General features: G+C 39.4%; 1 protein-coding gene across 1 annotated transcript in view; it reads right to left on the bottom strand.

The window, feature by feature from the left end:
- Nucleotides 1-14,868, bottom strand: part of RANBP17 (RAN binding protein 17) — a 1,388,837-nt gene that overhangs the window by 531,175 nt on the left and 842,794 nt on the right. Inside the window, exon 15 of the mRNA XM_086931437.1 lies at nt 7,264-7,337. Coding sequence (XP_086787563.1) covers nt 7,264-7,337 — 74 coding nt within the window. The remainder of the gene's footprint in view (nt 1-7,263; nt 7,338-14,868) is intronic.

Below are 14,868 nucleotides of genomic sequence, written 5' to 3'. Positions count from 1 at the left end.
CCTGCATGAAAAACTGGGAAAAATAAAGCTTAAAAAAAAAAACAACCAGCAGATGAAGCCCTAAAGTAGGTGAAATAAAGCAAATCAAGAGGTCGAAGACTGCAGTCAAGCCTTAAATATGCCTTCTAAATCAAATAAAGTATAATATTGCCACTGGCATTCATCTCACTATAACGTTACTCTAACCTTTGTTTTTTCAGAGAACACACAAACAAATACCCACACACACTTCAATCAGGCCCCACTCGGAGGTGAAAACAGGTGTTCATTTCATCATAAAATAAACAACAGTTTTCACAGTGGAGGGGTGCCGGATTGGCTTTCTTTACCTTGCACATGTTCCGGGTTCCACAGCCCATGAATGGCACTTGCATCGTTTGTCGGAATAGATCGGCCGGAACTGTGGGAGGTATAACTTTTAAATATAGAAGTAACTATAACTCTTGCCCTAAAGTAACTATACCTTGCACCCTTCATCATGCACATTACATCACTCATGATGTTCAATGACTGCATTGATATAATTCCTAATGAAATTTCAAATTGCATCATTGATAACACTGTGCATGGCGAAGGCACAAGTTATAGCTATGTTCTCTTTTTTACTTTAGGGAATGTTTTACAGTTAATGGAGATAACAATATTTGGTGAATTTTATTGGTTTTGTTAATTTTAAACAGTATGTTTTAACTGAAATTTTCATCAAACTATAACGCTCCTTTAACCATAGTTTTTTTGCAGTGAATTTCTAAAGTTTTATTAGTATTAAAAGGGATATTATTAACATTTTTTAACTATAATGTCACTTAAACCTTTGTTTATTTCAGCACATTATTATATATCAGTAATCTGCTCACAACAGAATGTACCACTAGGCACCACTAGGGTCACAGATGAAATGCTTTGTCTTGGGTGTTATTGTACACCACTATTGCTAAATAAGGGAATTCATTTTTTTGACAGTGCTGGTCTGTTTGTTTTGAAGTGGGCAGATTACTTCAATTTGAATATGCAGGACATCACCCCACATTCCGAGCGCCCACTGTGTTATGAATGCTTCCTGGTAGTTAATATTAATAATAATATTAATATATAATATATAATATATTAATATATATCTCAATCATATCATGAGTAGCAATCATTACTTGCATGCTGTTACATCAAGTTATTACATCGCACTAAGTAAAATAATAAAACGACATAAAATGTAATTTAATTTAAATGCAATTAATAATCATTCCTAATAGATGTTAGTTAACATAAATCAATTTTACACTTATTCCATGATCCCTGACCCTAAATGCTCCTTACTGCCTCTATACCATATTCATCCCTAAAACCTAACCAATCCTTAAAACTCCTAAACGCTAACCAGACCTGAACCGCAAAAAAATCCTAACTAGCTGTAAGCATTATGCATTTTTGACCCCCCCACAAAATTATTACCCCTATACACTACCCATTCCAGAACAGTAAAGAAACAGTAAAAAAGAACTTAGATGTAGACTATCCATCCCCAAATACTAAAAGCTCATTAGTACCCCTTAACTTTACTTATCCATTAACTCAATAAACTCCTTACCATCCATTAACACTACTTCTACCTGAACTCTAACCCTCTCTTCCAACCCCTAATAACTACCCATCCAGAACCGAAAACCTGCCTTAGTACCCAAAAATAAATCCTAACCATAAACACCAAATACTGCTTAAGATCCCTATACACTACACAGTCCTGAACCATAAAAGCCCATAACTAACCCGTTACAAACCCTAAAACTGTTTACCCCTGCTAAGCACTGCTCATTCAAGAAGCCTAAAAACTGCTTGCTGCACTTAAACGCTATTCAACCCTGATTTCTAAGAGCCCCTACACCCCCTTAAAAACATAGAAAACATAAAAAGCAAATACCCATACATTAAATGATATTACAAATAAATAAATTAAAATGTATGAATATTAAACAATTCTAATTTTAATTCTTAATATCATCTTAAATGTAATTAATTAAAATGAAACTACTTTCATCAAAATAATTCTGGTAATATAGGCATATTACACTTGCTCCCAGTTATGTGTTTTTATATTATATGTTATATTGGGGTAGTTGAAAATAGTGAAATACTAGACAATGCTGTCGGCTGTGTGCAGTAAAAACAAGAGGATAATATTTATGCAATTAATACTGTAGAATTTTTCCATACACATCATTTGCATTGCAGATTGATTTCTCTGTGAGGGGGGGCTTTTTAAAGTTGTTGTTATCAAGAGGCATCTAGTGGGCAATGGTTTGACTTAGAATGTTAAGGTTTTGTTTACCTATCACAGATATATTGTTGATAACAAACTGGTGAAAAATGTCCAAGTGTCAGTAAAACCTGCTGTTTCTAGCTCAAACAGATCAAAATAATACTGTTAGAGAATGTGCCGCAATATGCTACATACTTTTCTTGACACCGAGTCATTGACAAATAATCCTAGCAGTCCTGACAGTGATTAGGCTCTGCTGAGTAGTTTTGGGGGCTGTCAATATCATGATGAAACCCATATTTTAAAGACTTCAGTGAATTACTTCCCATATTGCACAGGTCCCTCTACAATGTGTGTGTCAATACCACTTACTGTTGTGCAATAACACTGGAACTTTGGATGCAGCTATGTGGGAGAAGGCTCTCTCTCTTCACTCGAGTAGTTCTTGCTCTAGCCGTGAATTGAGAGCGGAGATTTCTAGTTGGTGCATAGAACTGAAACCTATTTCTGAGGATAAGTGGGCCTGTGTTATATAGTGCTCTGTGTGTGATACACATCATTTTGAACGTTGCTCTCTGCCTCATTGGCAGCCAGTGAAGCTCTCGTAGGCAGCTCTTGGTTGAGTCAAACTTTCTCTTCTTGCATATGGCCTTGGCCGCCGCGTTCTGTACTAATTGTAATTTGGTGAAGAGATATTCTGCCATGCCTACAAACAGGGAGTTTCCGTAGTCCAGCCTGCTCATCAATAATGACTGGGCCAGGATCCTTCTACACTCCATGGGAATCCAGGGAAAGGCTCTTCTGAGCATCTTTAACATGGCAAAGCCTTTGCCACATATTGTAGCTACGTGGGATTTCATAGATAGTGTGGTGTCAATCATTACTCCCAAATTCCTTGCTGTCAATGTCGGAATTGGGGGGGTACCCAGGGATACTGGCCACCAGCTGTTGTTCCACAATTGAGTGTGTCCACCGAACAGCATTATCTATGATTTGTCTGTGTTCAGTTTTCGGCAATGGCTATGCATCCAGTCAGACAGTTCGGTGAGACAATTTATCAGCTTGTCCTTGGGGTCGTTCTTCTCATCCAGGATTACGGTTAGTTGGGTGTCGTCTGCGTAAGAACAGATTTCGACACCCCATTCTCTTCCTATTGCTGCCAGGGAAGACAAAAAAAGGTTAAACAACGTTGGACTCAATGAAGCCCCCTGTGGGACCCCATATTTGATGTTTCGGTGCGGAGCCGATAAGTTGCCCATGCGCACTGATTGCGTTCTATCCGCCAGGAATGATTGCAACCACCCCAGTGCTCTGTCCCGGATACCTTTTGCTGCCAAAGTTCTTAATAGCAGATTGTGTGGAACGGTATCAAACGCCGCCGAGAGATCCAGTAGTATAAAGGCCACTGTTTTCCCCTGATCTACCCGCATTCTGATATTATCCAGCACGGATAAGAGTGTGGTCTCCGTGCTGTTGTTAGCCCTGAAACCCGTTTGTGAGATATCTAATAAGTTATTAGTTTCAAGAAAACTGGATAATTGCCTGTTAACCAGTTTTTCTAGAACTTTAGATAGATTGGGTAGCTGAGATATGGGTCTGTAATTTGCAGGATTGTTGATGTCTAAACCTGCTTTTTTTTAGAAGAGGGATAACTATGGTGTTCTTCCAACTAGTTGGGAATTCCGCAGCTTTTAGCGGGTGGTTCAACACTTGGGCTACCGCTGGGCAGATTATAGGGGCGATTTGCGAGAAAATATGGTGGGGACATGGGTCCAGTGGGGAGCCTGAATTAATTTCTAGCATAACTTTACCCACTTCTTCTTCCGAGAATGGGCCAAAGCTGGAGCAGCTGATCTGAGGGATGGGTTACTCATCGGCCTCTAGGCCGTTCGGTTTAGAGTTGGAAAATGACGAATAAATTGTGTTTATTTTTTCACAGAAAAAGTCATTCATTTTATCGCAGCCTACTTGCGATGGGGTCGAATTTGATGAGAGGCTGGTGGGACTGCGTAGTTCTCTCACTATTTTAAAAAGTTCTTTAGAAGAGTTTTTATTTTCTGTTATTCTGCAAGAAAAGTATTCCTTCTTTGCTTTCCTAATGGCTTTGGTGTAGAGTATGAGTTCTTTCTTGTATGCCAGTCTGGCGTCTTGAATTCTTATTAGTCTCCATTTGTGTTCTAGCGATGTGCATTTCCTTTTTAATGCCTTTAGTTCTGGCCCATACCAATTTCCTGACGTGGTACGCCCGGGTTTGATATTAGAGCGAAGCATAGAACAATGCTCCAGTGCATTCATAATATGGTTCTGGAGATAGTCTATTTCTTCGTTGATGTTAGTTTTTACGGAATGGGAGTAGGTGAAATGTTGCTGAAAGGCTTCTACTGTAAAAATGTTCCAACTCCTGTTTTGTGTCGCGGCCGGTTTAGAAAGTCTGGTGTTTTTAACCGGTAGAAGGATATTAAACTCAATCATGGAGTGATCTGTCCAAGTCAATGGTTTAATCCCTTTGATGAGAATCGAACTTATATGGGAGAACATCAGATCTAAGATGTGTCCAGCCTTGTGTGTTGGTTGTTCGATTCTCTGGGACAGCTGTAAGATTTCCATATTCTCTACTAACTGTTTTGCTAGGGGGTTATTGCTATTATCATAGTGAATGTTAAAGTCCCCTAGGAGCAAGATATTTTTGTTCTGCAGACAAACCGGCATGATTTGCGTCAGAAGCTGCGTACTGAAGTCAGATGTGCAGCCTGGTGGATTATAGATGATAATACCACCGAGAAGGATGTTGGTATTTATGGACACTGAAAAAGCCATAGCTTCATGACTGCTGGTCTGTGTGATCATCTCTTGTCTGCAGGTGAAGGAGTCTTTAAAACAACAAAGCTACCCCACCTTCCTTTTTTTTCTCCCTGTTCAGATTGAGAATTTTGTAATCAGCTGTATATCATATATATATATATATATATATATATATATATATATATATATATATATATATATAAGCAAACTCGAACCCGAACTTCCAGCAATCCTCCATGCACCGGGACACCACCAGAGAAGGAAACAAGAGCTGACCCAATCTTGCAGGTGAAAAATAATTTATTTGGTTTTTACGCCGCCTGCTAGCATAACGTTTCGGCCATACACACACACACATATATATATAAGTGAAATGCTTGTGGTTTACACTAATTACTGCAACAGAAACCAATTGACGCACCTTTGAGAAAGTTCCAGGGTGGAACGAAACATGTCAGGACTGCCGACTTGAATTGCCGAAATAAAGATGTAAGCTCCATTGTCTGGTATGCGGCTAAATTCTTTCTGCAAGGAAGAGGTTGGTTAATATATAACGGTGTGGTTCTACCGTATAGCAACGCACCTCCTACAATGTGCACCATGGCCCTCCCAAAGCTGAACCGATGTTTGTTGGGATCGTGAAGACGAAAGGGAGAGGCAGGAGAACACCAAAGACCGTCTTTGGTTTGGACCTTGGGGAGCCTCGAAAATGGGTTTCCTAGGGCGCAACGGACCTCACATCTCAAGTTATAAGGAGAGACAAACAAAACTTTGTTCTGGATATGACCTACTGAAAGGTTTGAAAATAATTAACAAACAAATTTAAAATATGTGAACTACGAGTACCACGAGACATTGCGGCCACTGGGGCGGGCCAACGAGGACGAACAATCAAATAAGTGCAAGGCTTGTGGTTTACACGAATTACTGCAACAGAAACCAATCGGCGCACCTTTGAGAAAGTTCCAGGGTGGAACGAAACATGTCAGGACTGCCGACTTGAATTGCCGAAATAAAGATGTAAGCTCCGTTGTCTGGTGTGCGGCTAAATTCTTTCTGCAAGGAAGAGGTTGGTTAATATATATATATAACAGCTATATATATATATATATATATATAACAGCTATATATATATATATATATAACAGCTCCAAAGATCCCTCCCCGCAGTCAAGCGGAAATCAGGTAGCAGCACTCACAGGGTAAATTCACAGTTGTTTATTCCTCAAAACGCGCTTTTGGCACTCGGCCTTCTTCAGTAATGAAACGGAGAACGCGGCAAACACTTTCCATTTAAAACATCACGTATCAAATCAACTCAACATAGAGGTAGGACTCGAAGATGGAATAATAGCCGCCATCTTGGAGTGGGTCTGTGTCAAGGTTACAATATTGCACATGTAATGAAAGCAACGAGATACAAATAATTCATAAGTATCTAAAGATCAAATAAATCGCATTGAGGCTCAATGAAGTATACCATAAGTATAACGGCCAAAATGGGCTAAACAATGTGCACACTGCTGTCATCAGACCCGCACCAACGGTGTTGTTATGCTGCCCTGTATGGGCTAATAATCATCTCAATCCAGATACCGTGATGGTACAATATATCAACCAACAGGCTATATCATATGTCTCAAATTATGTATAACATTCAACAATTCATCATAGAAGATAGAAGGAAGCAGAGTTTATGGTTAATCATCCAAAATCATATATTACATTTCAGTTACATTATATGAACGGCCAAGTCCTCATGCATGTTAAGTCCCATAGGCATTTTACTTTGCAGATCGATTATATATCGCGACTCAATTCGCCTGAGTTTTTGTAATCTGTCACCCCCTCTCACACTAAAGGGGACAGAATCTAGACAAAAGTACGATAAGAGATCCCTGTATATATATGTATATATATATATATATATATATATATATATATATATATATATATATATATATATATATATATATATATATATATATATATATACACACATAGCTACAATATAGGTACATACAATGACAGAATTCGAAATATGTGTAATGGATAAACTCATCTGATGCTTACTTTCAGCAACAACAGAAGGTACTAGTTTTATCTTTAAGAATATTGTTGTAGTTGTATGGCAGATGCAAAGAGATCGCAACATTTGCAAGTTAAGAAGAATATAATATCAATTCAAAATTCACACGCAAACTTACATTTTTGCCATAAATGTTTCTAGAACTTGATTGTCATCTGTTATTCCTAATACTTCCGACATTCTGGTATACACCTGAGGAGAAGAAAAATAGCATGTATTTGAAAAGTTGTAGACATAAATGAAATATCTGTTTACACAGTTAATGATTGCATGTTATTAGAAAACAATCATGTTAAGTAACAACAAAGACAAATAAAAAATATATGGTATTGTGAAGGATAATCTACATATATAAAATACATTACTATGTCACTTAAGAATACTGATAGAAACTGTTAGTTCTCTATGGCTTTCTAACAACATGAACTGCATATACTTTCTTTTATTACATTTGACTTGTGACACTATACTAAACTGTTTCTTGAGCAAGAATAATAATTGATACAGCAACATAAAAGCATGCGTGATAATGAAATGTAATAAGCACAGGCTGGTGTCTGGAATCATCCTAAAACATATATAAAGGCTAAGGTGAACACCTCACTCCAGGTCAATAAGGACAGTTATGTCGCCAGTTATGAATTCACACCTAAGGGTCATTGGTTTCAGGTGTACCTGTCTGAGTAATTCAATATAAGCAAAACAAGAGACTACAACCACCATAATAAAGTTGGAAGTCTCAAGAGTAGTCTAAATACATTTGTTGTCACTGTGGCCATATTCTTTGAACCAACAACAACTGTGCTTTACTGTATCATATGGAATTATTTGCACATACTGGAAGTATGCAAGCTGAAAATTCAGCAGACCACCACAACACACACTGGGCTATTCAGGACTAACATTCATGACATTGCTAAGGGACCTACCACCACCGCATGATTCTGGTAAAGAAAAAGAAAAGATTCCCCTCAACAACTTTAATGGAAAAGGGATGTGTTAGCAGCAATCCCCCTTGGGAATCCAGAAACCTAAACTCTGTGCTGTTTGCTTTATAATGGGAAGAACTTTCCAATACACAAAATTCTGAGTATATACCCTGACCACCAATATGTCACCACTATGCCAACAACATGTTGTGGAAACCTCTTGATAAGGTCGTGCATAACTTCTTGAAACCTCTAACAGAAGGAAAAGTCATAGACACATGAAACATAGATCCGTTAAACACCTAACAGTTACAGGACAGCTAGCAGTATTGCACCAAAATGTTCACTGCACAGTTGTTAGTTACCACATTATAATCAGTCGGAAAACATATGAGGATACTTTGAATAATATATTCTTATTTGAATCTTAAAATCTATTGGTTATTTCAATTCGATTTCACAGGCTAAAATCAGGCCAAATTAGAAGAAATTTAGAAATTAAACCCAAACATGAGAAGCACAGTTGAGTTCATTGAACACCTTCAAACAAGCATCTCCCCAGGTCACTAGAGTTATGGGATTCTGTGTATAAATCGTTTTCAGCACAATTATGGGTGATCCACATTTGTCACACTCTATCACACTCTACCATCTGATGCAGAATTTCCAGATTTAAAAAAAACAATTTTTGCCTCGACCTCAATCGGATTAAAACTTACTAAAAAACGCTGCAACACGTTACCATAATGTGAAAGGCCCTTTACAAAGGTTGGCTGGTATCTTGAAATTGCTAATTGTTGTAGTTGGGTGTTAAAGCAGTACTAATTAGGTGAAACCTTCGTCCTGGCAGTGCTAACTCGTAAAAATAACAACATAATGTACTACTACTATCACAAAATATGCTGCATAACACCATGTAAATTGCAGCATAATTTGGTCAACCCTGACGCGTAATCTAGTCCTCCCCTTTTGCATAATTTCAATGGCCTTCCAAATTCCTTATGTTCTTGCTTAATACGGGTATATACACAGGAAAAAAAACACACTATGTATCGGCCTGCTTAACACAAAATGCACAAACTTGGAATGCAAGGTTAATTGCTTAATTAGGCAATATGAACAAGTCACTGAAGCACTCATCAGTTGAACAGTACTACTTCAACCAGACAAGGAGGATTATTTTAATCCTGACATCTTCAAATTTAACAGCAAATCAAAACGGAGAGAGAGGACTAGATAAGCCAGTCCGAATCCCCAAATTAATATGTAATTATCAAAAAAGGACTAGCTGGGTTGTGTTTACAAAGGGAGACTCAGTACGTATGATGGCAAACCATTTGGTTTGGTTGTTAAGCCCTCACCCACCGACCTAGTCGGTGGCATGCTTCATCATCGGGCCCACCACAGTGACGCCGAATGCGTCCCGGGTGTGCTTCGACTCCAGATTACTGAGGAGCTGGTATACTTCTCTGAGTGTGCTGTGAGGGGGTGTATAAGAAAGTGATTTAAAAGCTATGCTGTAGGTCCCAGTGCCCGAGGGTATATAGAACTTTAATAGCTGGGCCCACGCTAGCGTATAAAAAGGCAAGCGGACGCGGTGGAGCGAATTATGAACTCCCGCGTCCTATGTGGTCGACATGTTTCAGCCAGGCCTTTTCTTGTTATAAAACTGGCTTTCCTCAGGACCAATGAGAGTGTGAGTGAAAAAATTATTAATATTAAGTGAAGTGATCACTCGGGACACCGCAGCAGGACTACAGGTTCATGGAGCACGGAGGCCGGTAATCTCGGTCCGCTCTTCCCTGCCTGGTGACCTTTGAGGTTTTAACAGCAAATAGCATGTTAAAGCGGAGGGAATCCCCCTCCACACACGTATAGCACCTTAGCGTGTGCGACACATTTTAAAAATCACTTCACTTAATATTAATAATTTTTTCACTCACACTCTCATTGGTCCTGAGGAAAGCCAGTTTTATAACAAGAAAAGGCCTGGCTGAAACATGTCGACCACATAGGACGCGGGAGTTCATAATTCGCTCCACCGCGTCCGCTTGCCTTTTTATACGCTAGCGTGGGCCCAGCTATTAAAGTTCTATATACCCTCGGGCACTGGGACCTACAGCATAGCTTTTAAATCACTTTCTTATACACCCCCTCACAGCACACTCAGAGAAGTATACCAGCTCCTCAGTAATCTGGAGTCGAAGCACACCCGGGACGCATTCGGCGTCACTGTGGTGGGCCCGATGATGAAGCATGCCACCGACTAGGTCGGTGGGTGAGGGCTTAACAACCAAACCGAATGGTTTGCCATCATACGTACTGAGTCTCCCTTTGTAAACACAACCCAGCTAGTCCTTTTTTGATAATTACATCTTCAAATTTAAGACACGAATAATTCAACTTCGAGTCCCCTGTAACACTTTTGCAAAACATGACTCTGAGCACTGCTTTTAAATTAAATACCTTTATCTCTTAAAATGTCGAGTTTTTCGCCTGGTGAATCGCATTCCAAGAAAGCAGTTAATGCAAACATTAATTTGAAGAACGGAAGATAATTCACGGTGGTGGTTCTTTTGAAAACAAAAGAGAAGAGCTCCTTGTGCCTAGTATGTGAATAAGGCGCTGAGGGACAGATGTAAGTGATTTAGCTCCTCACCAAAAACCTTTATGATTCTAGCGCTAATAGAATGGTGCCTGGATGTCTGCATGTGAATTACAGAAGTAATGAATAAGAAAAGCTCCTGGGCATCTCGGCACTTTTTCAGTCTGTTTAATACATATTCATTAGAACTTTAAACTGGTGGACTGGAGTTATGAGAGTCTGAGCTGCTCGAATAGGGTGTTAATTAAAGAGCTGGTGGAATATCGGTCCGTGGTCAATCACAGACAGGACTTGTGCCTTCTTTCATTGAAAAATTGTATTTTCACATACTGAAGATTAATTGTAATGCAAGGTTAATGCCCAATCAATGGGGTTCTATGCACAGATAACTAATGTCTGAGCTCAACCTTACAGATTTGGGAGCAGTGAAAAACCAGGTTTTTAGTTATTTTAGGAATTTAGCTCATTGGAGATAGTTCTCAGTTTGGGTCGAGAATTTGGCTCCTAGGAGTGCACAAGAGTGGCCTCGTTTCTGATTTTGACAATATTCAAGGAGAAGCAGGTAGCCAGAATGTCCCAAAGGTATTTAGTGATCGCTTTTTATGACTCTTCATGTGACCAACAGATCCAACGTCGGGCGTGAAGTATTGAGATAAAAAAGTGACCTGACTTAGAGCAATTTACAAACTTCCCTCCAGGGATCTAGCTCAGGATGATCAATAGTAAATTGCTCATTATGCTTCCTGCTTCTTTAACATACAACAATCCTCCAGACACTGCATTTCAGTGCAGAATAATAGCTTACTGACCAGATTAAATAGTAGGCACTGCAACGTTTCACTTACACCTTTCCTAATATGTCTTGAGGTCATATGCACTCCAATATTGCAAAGACACTTCTTACACTGGTAATCAAACAGTCCCTGACCTAGTGATAAAGCTTGCTGAAAAAGCCATCTGAGTTTAGTATTTATGTCAGTGACTTAGACTGCATGCAATATTTTGCAACTTATAACATCAATTGGTAAGAATAATGTAAAAATAGAATCATTGTAGGAATCACAAGAGTTGAAATTTTAATAGCCTGTGTGCGGTGCCCAACACCAGACTTCTTTCGCCGGCAAAGATAGCCAGCTTAATATGAAAGCTGAATCACCATAACTTGGATCCCTAAAATTTCTTTGAAAATGTTACTTTCAAGAGATATATGAAAATGAAATAAAGCATCATTTTTTTGACTTTTCAACAAAAGCAGCAGTGCCAACAGAAAAACATCTCCTTAAAATCATTTTTCCTTCAAAAAAATGAAAATTATGAAAATTAAGCGAAAAAAAAGGCACCAAGCCTCCAAAGGGCATACAGAAAACGTGTGATCTTCTTGAGTGGCTTGAAGAACGGATCTAAATTTCTGCATCAAATGCCAACAGACCAGCTGCTTGTTCTGACTTAAAAGTCATGTTTCCCTTTAAAGAGATCAACGCTATCTACTTTGGAAGTATCATGGCATGCTTCTCTCTGGTTGTTAACTACTTTGATGAGAAAGATCCAGATTGGCTCCAAAATCTACACTCCTTGCCGGCTCAGTGGACCTACTAGAGTGTTTATGAACTTTTCCTAAATCTTTAGCTAAACCTCAACATCTGCTGACAACTGGGATCTCTGATGCTAATCTTTGAGTCCCTACTCTGTTGGTGCACCTCAGCAGCAGAACAACTTACCTATGGGATCTACATGACGAGAGAAATATAACTGCCTACCAAGATTATTAACTGTTGTAATGTGACCTTTTTTTCCCTTTAGGCAGTGGGCAATTGTTTTATGAAAAGCACTAACTTTATCATCAGGCAAAGACCATGACATTTGGTCAAGCCTAGCTCGATTCCAAAGAAAATTAGTTTGAGTAATTATACGCATGGTGTTACACGTTGCTGAAGGAAACCCTACATTTTCCATTTGTACCATGGGAACCCTCAGATGATTTCTGCATAATGTTTGGTCCATGGTGAACCCCCAAAAGGTGGCTGTCGTCAGACTGCCACACTATCTGTGTGGACCTATAAGCAGTCACTACCCCACTAGAGGTAACGGACATACTTGAAGCAGGAGAAATGCATGTTTACTCAGCAGCAACACTGTCATAGGTGCTGCTATGTGTGCTGGAAAGTCTTACAGGAAGTAGGTCTGTGTTAAGGTTTTCTGAGGATGGATTAATACATTTAAGATGGTGGTTGAGGTTGCTGTATGTTAATCACAGAGAAGGAGAACCCCAGGAAAGTCACCTTGTGCAAGTGAGTCCAGGTCTTTCGGATACGCCAACTGTGAGGAACAGAGGCAGGTGAGCAGGATAAACATGTGCAATACAAGTCAACATTCACCTTTTGGGATTTCTCCCAGAACTCTTTACTTCGATCTCTACTGTAATACCCCAAAAGTAAGGACTCTTATCAATAACATAAAATAATGACAAAACCTACAATACCAAACGCATAGATGGAATTCGGACTCTTCTCATAAATAGAGAGGAGCCTTACATGCCTCGTATAGAACAGTGGATGCAGCAGCCAACTTTTTGCTTTTAGAAAACATATTTCCCATCCACACAATGGACAGGCTGACCACTTAGGAAGCCTGGTCGCTAAAATGGATTCGCATCATAATACATACAACGAGATAACAGAATTTTAGGCAATCCAAGTCAAAACAGTCTGACTGGAATGTAGAACAAGAGCCAAGCAGAGCAGCCATCTGCTCCGCTAAAGCTCTGCTGCAATGGCGGGTATACTCCGACTGCACCACGTTTATTACGGTCTGCCAACATTTAAGAGCCTTCTTGGAAAGCTCCAACCTGTCAATTCAACAAACACAAACACCATCCATGGCATCAGGAAAATGGCTTTGAAAAACAGTTACTAACATAGAGACAACAAAGGGCACCCTTAACAATAACTGACCTTTTCAAAACAGCAGGTATAAATCAACTGCATGGTAGAATAGAAGATAAGGCCATTGAATCAGGTTATGGATCACAACAACCTGCTTCTCTGGTGTCAGCATCCGTTGATTTCAGACTACACTATGAATTACACTGAGCAGAGTGTGATCCCATAATGAGATTCCTAGAGCAAACAAATCAGATTATGTTTTGCCCGTCAAAGGGATTTTCAGTGTTGTGAGGTTGCAAAACAGTGAAGTTCACTCAGTGCATTACCAAGGAAGCTTGCGAGACTAGTCTTCTAAATATGGCAAAAGGGAGTAGGATAGCATTCACACATCCACTTTCATTTCAGTTTAATTTACAGCACTAGCAATGCCCATACAGGCACCGCAGACGGCATGCAATATGGAATGATTTCTGCAGACTTTTCTTTTATAGGTTTTTAAAACAATTAATACCATTCGTTGATGCTCATTGTGGTATAGGATCCAAAATGTCTCTCACTGGTGAGGCCCAAAGTAGCGGAATCTGGAAAGCGGTTGCTTGTTTTCCCATTCATAAGGGACATACAGCCAGATTCTTCAATGTCCCGATTTGCGAGTCCTTAATAGCGATTATTAAGGAATTGCTATTAATGACTCGCAAAACGGGATTCATGTAGAAATCGCAATATTATTTGCGATTTCTACAGCTTCCTTATTTGCGATTAGCAAATGGCTAATCGCAAATAAGGAATGACTCCCCATGCATTCCTATGGGCCTAAAGGCCCATAGGAATGCATGGGGAGTCATTCCTTATTTGCGATTAGCCATTTGCTAATCGCAAATAAGGATGCGATTTCAAGGGTGCCAGGGGTGTCCAAAGGACACCCTGTAGCACCCCTGAAATGTAAATGTAGACTGATGTTGCGCACACACATGTCCAGAGGACATGTGTGTGTGTAGCATACAACTTTGAAAAATGCACTAAAGTGCATTTTTGAAAGTTTTCGCTATTTACCACGAAGTCAGACTTCGCGGTAAATAGCAGCCAAAAATAGCGATTTCGCAATTCAAAAATGGTTCATGAATTGCATTTAAGGAATCTTAAATAGGGATTCCTTAAATGCAATTCCTCGCAATTTGGCGATTTCACAATTTGCGATTTTTGCATTTGGGATGATGAATCCCAAATGCAAAAATTGCGTTCGCAAAGAGCCAGATTCTCAGAATCTGGCCCTTTGCGAGACGATTTTACAATGATGAATCTGGCTG

The sequence above is a fragment of the Lissotriton vulgaris genome, chromosome 7 (assembly GCF_964263255.1).
Source record: "Lissotriton vulgaris chromosome 7, aLisVul1.2, whole genome shotgun sequence".
Lineage (NCBI taxonomy): Eukaryota > Metazoa > Chordata > Amphibia > Caudata > Salamandridae > Lissotriton > Lissotriton vulgaris.
The sequence above is the reverse complement of the archived record's forward strand: the minus strand, read 5'-3'. Positions and strand labels throughout refer to the sequence as shown.